Below are 16,042 nucleotides of genomic sequence, written 5' to 3'. Positions count from 1 at the left end.
CTGAGCGCCGAAGAATTGATGCTTTTGAACTGTGGTGTTGGAGAAGACTCTTGAGAGTCCCTTGGACTGCAAGGAGATCCAACCAGTCCATTCTGAAGGAGATCAGCCCTGGGATTTCTTTGGAAGGAATGATGCTAAAGCTGAAACTCCAGTACTTTGGCCACCTCATGCGAAGAGTTGACTCATTGGAAAAGACTCTGATGCTGGGAGGGATTGGGGGCAGGAGGAGAAGGGGACGACAGAGGATGAGATGGCTGGATGGCATCACTGACTCGATGGACATGAGTCTGAGTGAACTCTGGGAGTTGGTGATGGACAGGGAGGCCTGGCGTGCTGCGATTCATGGGGTCGCAAAGAGTTAGACATGACTGAGCGACTGATCTGATCTGATCTGATATTTACTGTCTTGCTTACCCACAGCTCCTGACACAAAGGTTGGGACTCCATAAAGTTTCACGAAAGAACCAAACAACTGCTTCACAAGCTTCGATGTAAGGCAGCAGGTCCCCTCAAACATTGCTCTTTAGAAAATAGCAAGTTGCTTTATATCTGGGTCTTTGTGAGGTGTCTCTCATATCAGAGGTGCTGTGTCAGTCACTTCATACTGAACAGCAATTTGAGGAGACCCATTGCCCCAAGAAGACCCCAATTAAGGCCTGTCACCCAACTAAATCAATAACAAAGGCAGGAAGAAATTTAAAACAATTTTAGTTATTCCCAGGAATAGGAGTCACAATAGCAAACACTGAGAGTGAAAAGCAGTAGGTACCTGATATGTTGTGGAAACCATAATTATAAATTGACTCAACTACTTTTTTGCGTGCTAAGTCACTTAGTCATGTCCAACTCTGAGAGACCCCATGGACTGTAGCCAGCCAGGCTCCTCTGTCTGTGGGATTCTCCAGGCAAGAAAACTGGAGTAGGTTGCTGAGCCCTCCTCCAGGGGATCTTCCCAACCCAGGGATTGAACCTGCATCTCTTACGTCTCCTGCACTGGCAGGTGGGTTCTTTACCACTAGTACCAGCTGGGAAGCCCTAACTATATAAAATACGTAACGACAGACTTACTACCTAGCACAGGGAACTATGCTTAATATAATCACCTATACTGGGGCAGAGGAGAAGGCAACGGCCCCCCACTCCAGTACTCTTGCCTGGAAAATCCCATGGATGGAGGAGCCTAGTAGGCTGCAGTCCATGGGGTCGCTAAGAGCCAGACACAACTGAGTGACTTCACTTTCACTTTTCACTTTCATGCATTGGAGAAGGAAATGGCAACCCACTCCAGTGTTCTTGCCTGGTGAATCCCAGGGACGGGGGAGCCTGGTGGGCTGCCGTCTATGGGGTCCCACAGAGTCGGACACGACTGAAGTGACTTTGCAGTTAGCAATGGGGAAGAATCTGAAAAAGAATATATGTGTTTAACTGAATCATTTTGCTGTACACTTGAAACTAACACAACATCGTAAATTAACCATATTTCAATTTTTTAAAACTGACACAACTGAAAAAGAACTATCCTAATGATCTAGGAAATGTACTTAGGGCTCCAAATAGAACTTTGAGAGACGGCAGCATATCCAGGCTCACAAAATCTCCCATAACAGAGATGGAGTGTGTGGAACAGAGGCGGAAGGAAGTGTGCTCTGAAACACCACGCTGAGCAACTCGACTCAGAAAGTGGCTCTGGAGAAGGCAAAGACACTTTCATCAAAGAGTCATGCAAAACTTTGGGTAAACCCTGCCTTTTGAAAAGGAAAAGGTTTTTCAAAAAAGAATACATGGTCTTACAGAATGTGACTGAAAATATGCAAGCATAACAAACAAGCATGCTTATAAGTAAACGTGACTATTTTATCTAGATCCTAAAGGCTTACATATACACATTAGCCAAGTGTCTTTGGTTTGCCCTCATTGGGAAAATGAGAGATCACTTCAGGGATTGCCTTCTACTCAGACACATTGAGAACTTCCTACAGGCCAGGTACTGTGGAACAGCATGGGGCTCGGCGGAAAAATCGAGATAAATGTAATGCCTCAGGAGATGCCGGGGAAGCAGATGACCAACAGCAGTGACGGTACAGTGTAGGAAGTATCATCCGCATGCAGAAGCTTCGCAGGAGCACACGGAGGGGCAATCAGCGGAACAGAAAGCAGGGTCCTTGCTGAGAGGGTCAGGGTTTGGAGGTACAGCTTAGCATGGACGCCTGGGTGGTCCCTCAAAAGGGCCCCTCACCACTGCAGTACTCATGACAAAGGTTTTCACTACTGTGGGTCAGTACCACAGCCCAGAAACCTGTGTGGGCCAGCCACAGAAAGGGGCTCCATCTCTCACAGGCCGACTCATATTGTCCAAATTCAGGGACTTGATGGATAAGCCTGGGGATGCCAGCACACTCAAGGAAAAATTGATCTGTCTAACCAGATTCTGCCTAACCATCAAGTTCACAGAGCAGAAGACCTATGAGGGACCTAATGCCAAAGTGCAGGGGGTTGTAAGTCCCCCCCCCCCACCCCCCCCACCCCGCCGCAAAAAGTCAGAAAAATGTAAATCCTTTATGCTTTGTGGCCTGAAGGTCTGACTACTACTCTACCAAAGCACCAACACAGAGACAATATGTAAACAAACAGGTTCTAAGACGGCTCGATTCACAAAAGCAGAAAGCTGCCTGCAAACTGCACTTTGCCCACCTCCCCCATCCCCAAAGAGGCAGCCCCAGCACGGCGCAAGAGTACTGAGAGCCCAGTAAGCAGTGGGGGCTCAGTAAATATTTGTAGGCAGGGAATGGGATTCTGAGGGCTTTCTCCCTAAGTCTCTTGTGACTCCTTGGTTCCCATAAATTTCTTCTATTGTCCAAATTCAGTGTAACCACTGAATGGAGCAGATGGAAGGAACCTAAAGAGGGAAGGGAGGCTGTGAGCTAGCATGATTTTCAGACCTGTCCTGGCATTTACTTTGTAAATGGATTATTATTGCATGTGACTAAAGGCCCTGTTCAAAATGGCCTGAACATCCTCCTTAACTAGGGAGGTGCTTAGGAGACTATGCCCTGGGCTGGCAGCCTAAGGCAATGCCTGTAGCCTCGCCTGCTCTAAACCTTTGATTCCGGCATCTAGAGGGCAGGTACTCTGTGTCTCTCCCTGAAGCTCCTTACTCAGGAAAGTAAAGAAAAGTCAAGTCGCTCAGTTGTGTCCAGCTCTTTGTGACCCTATGGACTGTAGTTCACCAGGCTCCTCTGTCCCTGGGGCTTCTCCAGGCAAGAATACTGGAGTGGGTTGCCATTTCCTTCTCCAGGGGATCTTCCCAACCCAGGGATTAAACCCAGGTCTTCCACATTGCAGGCAGACTCTTTATCCCTCTGAGCCACCAGGGAAGCCCCTAACTCAGCGCAGGGACTCAATTAATGCTCTCTTGGTTCTAAGCTCATCTCTGGGGTTGTCCAATTGTAGGTAATTTGTTTCCTCTTTATATTTTCCCCATATCTCTAAATTTCCTACAACTGTTATGCTCAGAAACAACAAAATCAAAATCTTTGTTAGAACAAAATCAAAGAATTGATGAAATAGCCAGAGCAATCCATCAGCTTTAGATGGACAGTCCCTGTTCCAAACATATATGTCTTTCTGGTTGAAAATGAATAACTCTTCCTGTGACTAAGAAAAGGGACAAGAGCAGGCCAGTTCCGATGGCACTAAATGCTCTGTTTGTCTTTGGGCTTCTAGGAAAAGATCGTTATCCTATTCGTGGGAGCAAATAATGAAGACTATTTACAAATCCTTCCTGTGGGCCCTTGCTGAGAATGTTCTTAACACCCAGGTTGCTGTCGAGGGTGTAGCAGGATTCTTGAGTCGACACCAGCCTCTGCTTTCAGAAAATTTGATCCAGAATTCTCCAGCACATTAAGGAATAAGGAGAGAAGAAAATGTAATTGTCTCTTAAAAGACAATTTTTCAAAAACTGACCTTCAGGAGTCTAAAATAGTGGCAATCTTACCAAGATTACATCCCAATTTTAGAAGAAAAACACTGCTCTTTCAGTGGCTTAAATTGTGTTAAACATCTCATGTTTATCCTTCCAATATCCAATGATATTAATTGGATATTGAACTGGGGGTTTTCAAGCCTGGCTGAGACTTAGAACTGCATATAGTGCTTTTCACATCTAGAAATTCCAGGGCCTCTTCCCAGACTGGGGGATGTGAAGCTAGCAGGGACCAGCATACATCCATTCACGGTGCTGAAGGCTAGCGCAGTGCCGGACAGAAAAGGGTTCCGTCAGTATTTGCTGAGAGAAGTTGGGACCACGCTCCTTCTGGGAAAGGTACAGGGAACTGGGGGCCTGGGGTTCTAGGAAAACTTACTTTTTTACTGTTGGAATAAAACAGTAAAAAATTCCTATGTACTATTTGCATATTTGCCATGCTTATATTTTTAAAGGGTCCATTTAATAAAGAAATTTATCTATAGCTAAAATGGTTTAAATCCTGTTAAGTTAAAATAATAATTGTACTCTTTAAATTAATGAGATTACAAAAACCTGCTTTGTAAGATAAAACAGATTATGTCTGTTGTCTAAGTAATAGTGTCTTAAGGGATACTAGGAAAGTGAAAATAATAACTGCAGACATTTATTTAGTACTTACTAAGTGCCAGGCCAAAACATAAGTGCTCTCTCTCTCTCTCTCTCTCTCTATATATATATATACACACACACACATATATATAAAATGCATTACTTACATATGTGCTTTATATATATATAATGCATCATATATAGTGTATTTTATATATATAATACATACAATGCATTATATATATATATATATATAGTATATAATTAAGCCTCTTTTTAACAGCTCTATGTGAGGTAGCCATGACACCATCTCACCTTTCCTGGGAACAAACTAAAGCAGAGAAACTGAGGCAGCCCCCAAGGGCACTGAGCAGTAAGGTAAGGGATGGAGCTGTGCGACCCAGAAGCCCACCCAGCAGTTGGACAGGTCAACACGCCGTTTCAACTAACACGTTAAACTGGAAACATCCTAGGACCCTTAATTAGTTTAATAAATAACTTCTCACAAGAAATTTAAGCAAATACTTGTTGACTGAACAAGCCAAGAATCATCCATGGAAGCTCAGCTTGCCTCTTCTAAAAGAGAAATAGGGGAGGAGGGCAAGGGAGGATACCCCCGGACCGCCAGGCAGGGCAGGGACAGGAAAGCACCCCTGAGTTTTCTCTAGTCTGGTCTGCAGTCTCTGTCCCCAGGGGACAGCATCTGCTCATCTCAGTGACCTCCACGAGCAGGGCTTTTGGTCTATCCTAGCGTCAGGCTGGCACTTAGTACGAACTCACAGATAGTCAGTGGGATGCATGAAGCAAGGGCTCTACCTGTGACCTACTGTAGTAAGAATCTTGGTTACCATGCGCAGCCATCATTATCCCCTATTTACCTAGGACTCACTTCTCAGACCTGGAGGGCTCTTTCCCACCCATTGAGAGAGGCAGCCACCCCATGGCCTTCGGAACATGACTCAGCCGATACGCACACACTTTGTGAAAAGCCCTCAAAGATGGGCCACTCCGGGATGGGACAGGATGAGTGGTCAGGGTGCAGTGGGGGGGTGGGCGGCAGGGGGAGATCCCCTTGCTCTTCCCTGACTCTTTAAAGATGAAGAGGGTAGTCACAGTCCACTTGCGCAATTACAAAGTGAAAGTGAAGTTACTCAGCTGAGTCTGACTCTTTGCAACCCCATGGACTGTAGCCTACGAGGCTCCTCCATCTGTGGGATTTTCCAGGCCAGAATAATGGAGTGGGTTGTCATTTCCTTCTCCAGATGATCTTCCCAACCCAGGGATTGAACCCAGGTCTCCTGCACTGTAGGCAGATGCTTTACCGTCTGAGCCACCAGGGAACAAAACGAGAGACCCATTACAGTTCAAGAGGTCTGGAATTGCAGGGCAAATAGGGCTGCTAACATTTTCCCCCCTAAAATCAGCTCTTTAGGGTCACACATTGGACAGTGTTTCCCATCCTAGGCACACCTAGGCATTTGTGCAGATCTTCCGGGGTCCCCTAAGGGGCGGAATGCCATTTCAACAACAGCCTGCTAGTTAGAGCCCACATCCAGAATCCCAGGATGAGAAGCCCTGGGGAGACCGAAAGGAGAGTCTCCAGAACCTGGCATTCAGAGGCGCCCAGACCTGCGCCGGCAGCTGGCTCTGGGGGATCACTGGCTCCCTGCCGGGCCGCACCCCCACCCCTCCCCGGCCCGGCCGGCGGCCCCGTACCTTGGATGGTCCTCTTGAAGAAAGCCTTGCAGGCCTCGCAGGAGGCCACGCCGTAGTGGTAGCCGGAGGCGATGTCCCCGCACACGAGGCACAGGCGCTTGGGGATGGCGTTGAGCATGTACTCGCACTTGATGGCCGAGTCCTCCATGAGGCCTCCGGCACAGTCCTCGTAGCCCTTGCGGCACGGGGTGCCTCCCAGCCCGGCGCCCGCGAACATGGGCGGCGAGTCCAGACCGTTGGCGTGGGCGCCCAGGGCTAGACCGAAACCGCCGCTGGCGTCCGACGAGCCGCTGGGGCTGTGGTGGCTGAGGGCATCAATCCCCGAGGACGGGCTGGACGGCTCGGTCTTGATGAAGGAGCCGCAGCTGGAGCCCAGGTGCCGGTCGTCTGCGGACATCCTGTTCAGCAGCCTGGGGACAGAGAGAGCAGGAGTCAGCTCGGAGAGGGTGCGGTGCCTGTGACGTCCCCAGGAATTAGCTCTGGGCTCCGGGCACCGGGTGGGTGGGGTGGCTGGGAGGGGCCTTATGCTAGGTATTGGTGAGATAAAATGCTGGCGGGGGTGGGGGAGAGGTCAATTGGGCTGGGGGGAAAAGGAAAAAACGGCACAGGCCACAGTGAGTTTCTGGCATTACCCCCCAGAACCCTCTGAGTCCTCAAAATGAAAACTCTGTTTGATCAACTTCAGATGAGGCACCCCACCCTCTGCAAACTGCTAGTCTAAAGGGTGAAAAACGTGGTAACCTTCAGCCAAAATATCTGGCCAAGCTTCCCACGCAACAGTAATAGATTTGAAGTCCGAAGGCAACAGCTCTCGGACCAGACACCCTCAGAACCAGATCCGATGACCCAGTTCACCTGATCCACTCCCCATCCCCACCCCGACCCTGGGGCAGCAGGTAACCCAGCCTCGGAGCTTCCCCCGAAGGCCACCATCACTGAGACTGGGACCAGAGGTGCCACGTCACCTGACCAGGGCAAGAGGCAGGGCTTGTGGCTAAGGCATCAGCCAAATTGGCTGCCCCCTGGGGACCCCCTCTGCACCGGGGCACATCTGGAGGGTGGCCCCAAGGCCCCCTCTCTCATTCCCCTCTATCGCCCCAGAAGAGGTTGGCCTCCCCCTCAAGAGACTGTGCCTCCATCATGCAACACGAGGGAGCCCTCCAACCCCAACTCTGAGCATCACCTCGCTGATTCTTAACCGTAAGTTTCCACCTCTAAGCGCCCCTGCCTCACTGGAGAGTCAAAGGAGCAAGAACAGCAAGGCAGGATCACCACAAAGGGTCATAAAACATTTCCCATAAGGAAAATCCCTCCTCCCAGAACCACGATGGGTGGGTGGGAAGGCAGGCGAAGTATGACCCCCAGGACCAGGGGAGGGGCTTCTCTCCCATGTGAGCGAGAAGAGTGAAGGGCAGGGAAGTGCACTCAGGGAAGCCCAGCCACAGCCCACACTCAAGAGCTCTGGGCCAGGCAGGCCCTGGAGTCAGGAGGCTGGGTCAGGGTCCAGCTGTCCATCTGTCCATGTCCTGGCCTCACCTGGTGGAGGTACAGAGGAGGCCACGGCAGATGCCTGAGCAGCAGGTGGAAGTTAAGAAGGAAAGGTCCTGGAGAATGAAGGGGGCTGGAGAGGGTGGGAGTACAGCCCCGTTCATGGGAAGATGTCCCGGCTGGGAGGGAGGGAGGGTCCCAGTGCTGGAGGAGCTGGGAGTGCCAGTGCTGGAGTCCTACCTCCAGTGATGCTCAGAGGGAGCCCCCTGTTTTCTGAGCAGCTCACTGAAGAAAGCATTGGTCCCCGAGTTGGGAAGGGCTCTCCTATCACACCCACAAAGCCCACCCTCACAACACAACCTTGGCCACACTTAGCCACAACACCCAAGGCAGTCACAATGGGGAGGGGCCTCCCTTGTTCCCGGTCCCACCAATGATCTCATAGTCACTGCCCCTCCCAGAGGGCTGTTCCATCCGTCTACACTTGAACGTGTCCGGAGGCATTGCCCCACAGACAGTTCTAATCAGAAGCTGGGAGCTCTCTCTGATAAGAAGGATAAAAGATCCCTAAAAGGCTCCTACTGTCAAGAAGTTTATTATCTACTGGAATGTAGTGTTTGAAGATAGAGGCTCTCAGGTCTCTCTGGTTTCAAACTGAATACTCCTGAGTCTTCTGAGACACTTCTTCCGCTAGCTCCAGGTTCCCTTACACCTCTGACTGGTGCCCTGTCATGTCCCCAGGCTCCACATGGTCACCTGCCTCCCGTCCATCTATCAGCAGGTCCCTGGCGTGTCCTCAGGAAACCCCATCGGCCTGAGCAGGCACAGAGGCGCCTGTGGGTTCACCCCCTACGATGCCCTTGCGCTGGGCCTGCAGGGAGAGTGGACTAGATGCTCTTACCTTTATAATCCCCTCCCACTGCTGCTTTGTTGTTCAGAGGCTAAGTCATGTCTGACTTTGCGACCCCATGGACTGCAGCACGCCCGGCTATGCTGTGCTTCGCTATCTCCCAGAGTTGGCTCAAACGCATGTCCACTGAGTTGGTGATGCCCTCTAACCATCTTATCCTCTGTCACCCCCTTCTCCTCCTGCCCTCAATCTTTCCCAGCATCAGGGTCTTTTCCAGTGAGTCAGTTCTTTGGATCAGGTGGCCAAAGTACTGGAGTTTCGGCTTCACCATCAGTCCTTCCAATGAATATTCAGGACTGATCTCCTTTAGGATGGACTAGTTGGATCTCCTTGCAGTCCAAGGGACTCTCAAGAGTCTTCTCCAGCACCACAGTTCAAAAGCATCAATTCTTCGGCACTCAGCTTTATGATCCAACTCTCACATCCGTACGTGACTACTGGAAAAACCACAGCTTTAACTATAGGGACCTTTGTTGGCAAAGCGATGTCTCTGCTTTTTAACATGCTGTCTAGGTTTGTCATGGCTTTTTTCCCAAGGGGCAAGCGTTAGGGCCCTGCCGTTCCCAGAAACATCCCAGGCCTGCTGTGACGAACACTGCAGGACAAGTCAGCTCCCAGACCCAAGCCCTCCTCCCTCAGGCTTACGAGTGCCCCAGAGGTTTTGGAAGACACATTTGAAGTCAACAGTAATTATCGCAACTGCTACTTAGTGAGCACATTTTATATACCACCCACTTCAGGTCTGTCTCTCGGGTGTACAAGAAGCTCGTGCCCAAGGGAAGCAGTTGGAGAGCTCTACAGCTACGTCCAGTGAACAATTTTCCAAGTTTCTTCCCCAACCCCACGGCTCAGCCAGCCCTGATGGACACCCAGGCCAGGCAGCGGTTTCATGCCCTAAGCCTTGGTTTTCCCTCCTAGCCCTCTCCTTGAAGGCTTCAAGGGGCACAGGCACAAAGCAGTCTTTAGTGGGCTGAACAGCTAAGATGCACCCTGTCCAGGCCACCGCCTCCAGGCCCTGGCCAAGTGACTCTAGGACTGAGAAGGAAGCAAACTTGCCCCTCACCTCAGAGTTGGGACAGAAATCCAGCCACTAATTTAGAGCCTGGGCTCCAGCTGAGAGTCTGATGATTTCATTCCTGCAGGCTTCTCCTTTCGGTGACCCTTATTTTGGCCCCAGGAGGAGACTGGTGGGCTGCAGTCCATGGGGTCGCTAAGAGTCGGACACGACTGAGCGAATTCCCTTTCACTTTTCACTTTCATGCATTTGAGAAGGAAATGGCAACCCACTCCAGTGTTCTTGCCTGGAGAATCCCAGGGATGGGGGAGCCTGGTGGGCTGCCGTCTGTGGGGTCGTGCAGAGTCAGACACGACTGAAGCGACTTAGCAGCAGTAGCAGCAGCAGAATGTCTATGCCAAGGAGCTTCAACATGTACTCCGGGCACCAGGGTGCCAAAGGCTGACCAGATAGGAGGACATGCCCAGCGCAGCTCATGATGTCAAGAAGCTCATCCTCCCACCAGGACAGACACTAAACAAACACCTGTGTGCAGAGCGCCAGCAAGCCCGGGGGTGGGTGGGAAACCGCACTAATAGGGGCTCCCCCGCTGCCTCTCCCGTCCGGTTTCATTCATTCGCTCTTTCATTTGTATTTGCATTCTTTTTCCCTCCAGGAAACCTGCCCCTCCCCCCACCCATCCTTAACCTCTCTTTAATTCAAAAGCAAAACGTAAAGACAAAGGGAAAGAAAAGGGCCAAGAAGTAGTGGCCAGAGGAGCTGAGAAGAGAGAGTGAGTTGTGGACGTGCAGAGAAGACAGCCGTCGAGAAGGGGGTGGCGGCAGGTCACGTGCAGCCGCAAAGTCGGGGGAAGTCAGGAGTGCACGTGTCCCCTTCAGTGAGCAGTCAGGATGTGGCTGGTGACGTCCCCAGAGCAGTGTCCTGGCATGGGCGGGGGTCGGGGGGGGGGGGGGGCGGTGGTAGGAGCCACACAGGCCAGAGCTGCAAAAGGCCCGGGAGGCAGACAATCTTTCTGGAAGCCCGGGCAGAGGAGAGGGTAGGGGTAGGGGCTTCCTTGCACACCTTTACACAACACCGTCCACTTGAACTCAGGGGTGGTGGAAGCAGAGAAGGAATGTTTTTGTTGTTACTGGCGGTAATTTATCTGCTTCTTTGATGAGGGGGAGGTGTGTCAAGAATGTAAGGAACTTAAGAAATTTAAAAATTACTTTCCAGTTTGCCTGAAGCGACCCTGATCCCACCTACTGACCCAATATAATTATCCACCACTCCCCATGTCTCCCCAGAGGAGACAATGAATTCTATGGTGAGTCTATGTTACATGCTAATAGTAAAGAGCAAATCAAGATGGAGAGGTTGAGATGACCAAAGATGAGTATCAGCTTTTCTCAAATTCTGGTCCAGCCTTCATCAGAGTCAGCCAAGGTGCTGGTTGAACAGGTAGCTTCCTGGACTGACCCCATGTTTTTGCTTAGTCGATAAGCCGTGTCCGACTCTTTTGCGATGCCATGAGCTGTAGCCCTCCAGGCTCCTCTGTCCATGGGATTTCCCAGCGAAGAATACTGGGGTGGGTTACCATTTCCTTCTTCTGGGCATCTTCCTGACCCAGTGATTGAATCTATGTCTCCTGAATTGGCAGGCAGATTTTTTTTTTTTTTACCACTGAGCCACCTGGGAAGCCCAGTCATATTTTGAACATTCATCCCTGTAGGTGGGGCCCAGAAGTCTACATTTTTGGTTCTGTATGTTGGTTTGTTTTTAGCACCGCAGCTGTGATTCTCAGAGGAGTTAAGTTGGAAACCTACAGGAATAACACAGGTGATCAGGGGACCCGGTTGAAGTCCTCAAGGAATCTGGATGCCCCGGAAGAGAACTGAGCCGAGGCAGTACAAGGGGGAGGGAAGGTTGGCTGTGCAGAGGGGAAGTTTGGAGGTGGTCTCTCTCATCCCCCAGGCAGCCTTTCCTCATTCCATGGAATGGGAGGTGAGGTCCAGAGATCTAGCCAAAGGAAGAAAGTTTTTAACAGCAACTGCAGGAGGAGGAGAGAACAGAAATCAGGAGCATAGAGGCTTACCAGGCCCCTTAACTCAGCCTGCAAGGCAGCAACACGGAAAGCTTCGACCTGCGTTTCTCAGCTCAGGCATTAGTGACATTTGGGGCTGGTCATTCCTCACTGGGGGCCAGCCTGTGCACCCCAGGTCGGTCAGCAGCATCCTTGCCTCTGGAAGCCAGTAGCATCCCCACCCCCAGAGACAACAACCCAAACCTCCAGGCACGGCCAGATGGTCCCTGGGGGACAAATTGCCCCTAGTTAAGAATCACTGACTTGGCTATTGGAGGGAAGGGGGAAGGCAAAGGGCCCGGAAGCTGAGGGTGTCGTTCGGAGATGGAACAATGTCAGAAAGCACAGAATTGGGAGAAGACGGAAGGCCAGAGGGTGAGTAGGTGGAGTTTCCAGTGGGTGGAGGCTAAAGTGCAGAAGGAAGAAGAACCCGGACAGCTGGAAGGATGGGAGGCTGGGTCAGGGAAGATCTCAGAGATTGGAGCCAGGATGCCAAGGCTCAGTAGGATGTGGCCATGGGGCGAGTGGCCAGGACGGGATGCAGGAAGAACGTAGCGTGGGGATGAGGTGGAGGTGTCGACACTTGTGCCCTGGGGAGGAGAGGGTCATGTGGAGTACACCATCTGTGGTTGGCTGGGGCCCAGTTCCCAACTGGTCGATGACTATTGACTTTATGGGAGGGGCCCACTGCCCCATCTGAGCTGCCTTTGAAAGAGCAATAGTCAGTGGTCTAAGTTCCCGGAGGCATTCTCTTCCCTCTAATTCAGCTCGTATCAGGAACACAGTTAGAGCTGCCCTGGGCCTCAATGTCACCACCATCTGATTAAAATGGCCCCCCAGTGCCAACCCAGGCCTGCCCCTGTTCGTGTCCAATGTGGGGCCCTTACCCCAGAGGGACCTGACCTCCTGGGATGCCTGAGCTTACTCTCTGCCTCTGCCAGATAATCACTTTGCTGGACAGCAAAGTGGGTTGGAGGTTTTCCTAGTACAGAGACCAACAGCACCTTGGAAGTTCTGAAAGAAACCCAAACCATTCAGCTCTTCTGTCATGAACCTAACCCTAACCCTAGAGGAACAGAAACTCCAGGGAATCAACAAGAAAGCGATCACCAGTTTTTTAAGCTGGAATCCCAGGGGTCTACCCCCTTCAGGGCCACTTGCTGGTGGGCCGGCAGAAGAAGCTTCTGGAGGAAAGAAGCCTCCTGGAGGGAAGAGGGATGGGCCAGCCTGATGAGCCCAGGGCCTGGCTCTCTGTCCTCTGCAGAGTAGAGTCCAGCCACCACACGCCAGAATTGGGGTCACACATAGAGGGGCTACCCTCAGAATCAGCTTTTGGCTCTGTGCCAGGCTGCCCTATAAGAGCAGAAACAAGCCCCCAAGTCACTTAATGGTTACAAGCCATTGCTCTGATGTGAGCCAGTCATAGTAGCTGTTGACTTTGAGTAAACAGGTCAACCTCTCTGGGCCTCAAGGTTCCTCATCTGTAAAATGGCCCCATCACAGCACCTCCTTCATAGGGCTGTTCTGGGTGAGCAGGGCCTAGATTGAGGGCCGGAGGAGGAGGGGGCGACAGAAGATGAGATGGTTGGATGGCATCACCAACTCAGTGGACGTGCGTTTGAGCCAACTCTGGGAGATAGCGAAGCACAGCATAGCCGGGCGTGCTGCAGTCCATGGGGTCACAAAGAGCCAGACGCGACTGAGCGACTGAACAACAACAATAATGTAGGCAAAATGAACATGCTGGGGCCCAGCACGCTCTCAGTGGACGGTGTCTGTCTTGTGATTCTCCTAGGAAACCCCTCCCAGAAAATCCAGCAGCTGGGTGCAGCCTGGGGTGAGCCCCAGCAAAGCTCTTCCCTCAACCAAGTCTAGAACTGAGGATAATTCCACAAGGAACTTGCCATTTACCAGGAGAGAAAAGTAGTGGGTTAGGAAAATTAAGAGGATAAATAAGCCTGAAACGGGAATCCACTCTACAGAAGAAAAATAGCTTCTGAACACTTGAGAGACTCTTATGTACATTTCCATAATTAATTTGCTAACCAGAAGCCACTGAGCTGTTCATTAAAGCAGACCCTCAGATCCTCCAGCAAGGCTTTATTTGTTATGAATCAGCCCGCCAGGCACTTGAAAGTAACAGAATAAACTTCCTTTACAAATAATGTTAGAGAATGCAGAATGAGCCTTTATTGGAGGGATAAGATGAGGACCACGTGGCTAAATGTGAGTAATTGACAAGGTCCCCAGCATTCCTGTTGGGACATGGATTCATGAGGACTTATCACATGAGAGGGAGGGAAGAAAGGAGGGAAGGCGGAAGGAAGGGAGGGGCGGAGGGTGAGGAGGAAAGAAGTATCATGAATCAAGGCTTCTAATTAATCCAATTTCATGCATCTGAGTCCATTCTTCAGTCCATTCATATATATATATATATATATATATATATATGCTTTTTCCCCTTACACTTATATATTTCTTTAATTCAAACTGACCTTCTCCTGCAGTAGTCTGAAACACCCATTTCAATACATAGTATTTTTATCTCTCATGAAATCTCGCAAGGCATATCTTTCAACGCTGGACCCATTTTCCTGGACAGACACCAGCACAGCGGGAATCAGCGCCTGATAAATACTCAGAGATTCTCCTGCCTGACCTGGTGACCTTCAGAGGAGGAGCTGAAGACCCCAGAAGTTGTGACTCACTTAAAGACACTTACTAGAGAGCCAGGCTGGCTGGGGGCTGCCTGGAGACACAGCGGGGGGAGGTGACCTGTGCAGGGGAACAGGGTGACCCCACCCACCTGTCACCCTCCATCCCCACGTCCACCACTGCACCACCGGTCCTGTGCTGGTTTGATTTTTGTCTGGTCTCCTTAGGAATGCTTTCCTCATGCTCTCTTTCTCTCTCTTCCCTTAAGACTGGGACTTAAGACAACAAAATGACCCGATTGCAAACTGGCTTCAGTAAGAGCCCGCCTATCCCTCTGTATGCTGCAGCTCAGGCAAAAATCTGTAATTAAGCATCTTGTCGTTAGAAAGATTAGTCAAAACCAGGCTGATCCCAGACAACTGATTGAAATCTCGTTCCACACAAATTACGGCACGGAAAATAATGATGGGTAATTAGTGCCCTTCAATCGGGGTTTTTATCCATGATGTCCCAGGCTGCATCCATCATCATGAGAAGAGAGAAGCTTCGCCAAAGCAGGAGGAGACTGCTGGGCACTGAGGGGCTGCCCCGGCACAGCGGGAGGGCCGGGTCCCCTGGCAGAGTTCCAGCCCACAGTGGACAGCCACTGGCTCTTCTTGTAGCTGTGTGCAGATTAGACAGAGGGTCCCCCTCTGGGCAGACCAATTCAAAACTTCAGTCCTCACCCCGGTCCTCTCAGGGGAGTGCCTTCATGCAGGGCCCCAAAATACCTGATGGCTCTCACTTTAGCCCATCTGGCTAAACTCTGGCCTCTGACACCACAAACAGATGTGTCTGGAGAAAGGACAGCTCATAATTTCAAAAGATGCCCCCAAACACACCTTGAGCGATCTTCCTTTCAATTGCTATTGGAGATCTGACATCCAGGAATCTAAACTCTTCTCGAGTCTGTTTTTATTTTCACCCCATAATACGCAGTGATACGGCATAAATATCCCACCTCCTCTCACTGAACAAATTCGGCAGTTTTCTGATGACATTTAATCCTAGAGGTGCCATGGTGTTGGGCCGTAGAGCTTAGTGGTTGGAGCTGGATTGCCTGAGTTTGAATTCCAGTTCTGTCTCTCACACGTAATTTAATCTCTCTGAGCCTCAGTTTATTCATCTGTAAAATGGGGATGGTGATAATTATCCTGTGTATCTCATAGGGTAGTCCTGAGGATTAGTGAGTTAACACAGCAAAGAGCTTAGAACTATACCTGGGGAAAGTGTTCAGTAAGTACCACTAGCAGTCGCTACTAGCACTCTTGGTAATGAGGAGACAGTTTCCATTCAGTCTCTAATAAGTTCTGTCCCACAGCAAGCAAGCCTGTCTTGCTCCCTCTCCCCTTCCCATCATTCATCCATCGTGCATCCACCCATCCACCATTTAATCATGCATTTGTGTGCTTCTCTGCATGCTGCAATTTCCACCGAGAAAGTCCCTTTTCAGACAAAGGGGTTCCTTATTCAGGCGCTACTAGAACCAACTGTTAGAACTAACCAGCCTCTCTTCTGGGAGCTGCCAACCAGCTCCAGCACTCTCTCTGTCTCATTCCCACACGCACACCGAGATGCCATAGG

The 16,042-nt window shown here is 50.5% G+C and overlaps 1 protein-coding gene across 2 annotated transcripts in view; it reads right to left on the bottom strand.

Annotated features, from left to right (window-relative positions):
* Positions 1 to 16,042, bottom strand: part of ESRRB (estrogen related receptor beta) — a 186,308-nt gene that overhangs the window by 50,801 nt on the left and 119,465 nt on the right. For both annotated transcript variants that reach the window (XM_027552505.1, XM_027552504.1), the window contains exon 2: positions 6,290 to 6,699. In XM_027552505.1, coding sequence (XP_027408306.1) covers positions 6,290 to 6,699 — 410 coding nt within the window. The remainder of the gene's footprint in view (positions 1 to 6,289; positions 6,700 to 16,042) is intronic.

Source organism: Bos indicus x Bos taurus, chromosome 10, assembly GCF_003369695.1.
Source record: "Bos indicus x Bos taurus breed Angus x Brahman F1 hybrid chromosome 10, Bos_hybrid_MaternalHap_v2.0, whole genome shotgun sequence".
NCBI lineage: Eukaryota > Metazoa > Chordata > Mammalia > Artiodactyla > Bovidae > Bos > Bos indicus x Bos taurus.
The sequence above is the reverse complement of the archived record's forward strand: the minus strand, read 5'-3'. Positions and strand labels throughout refer to the sequence as shown.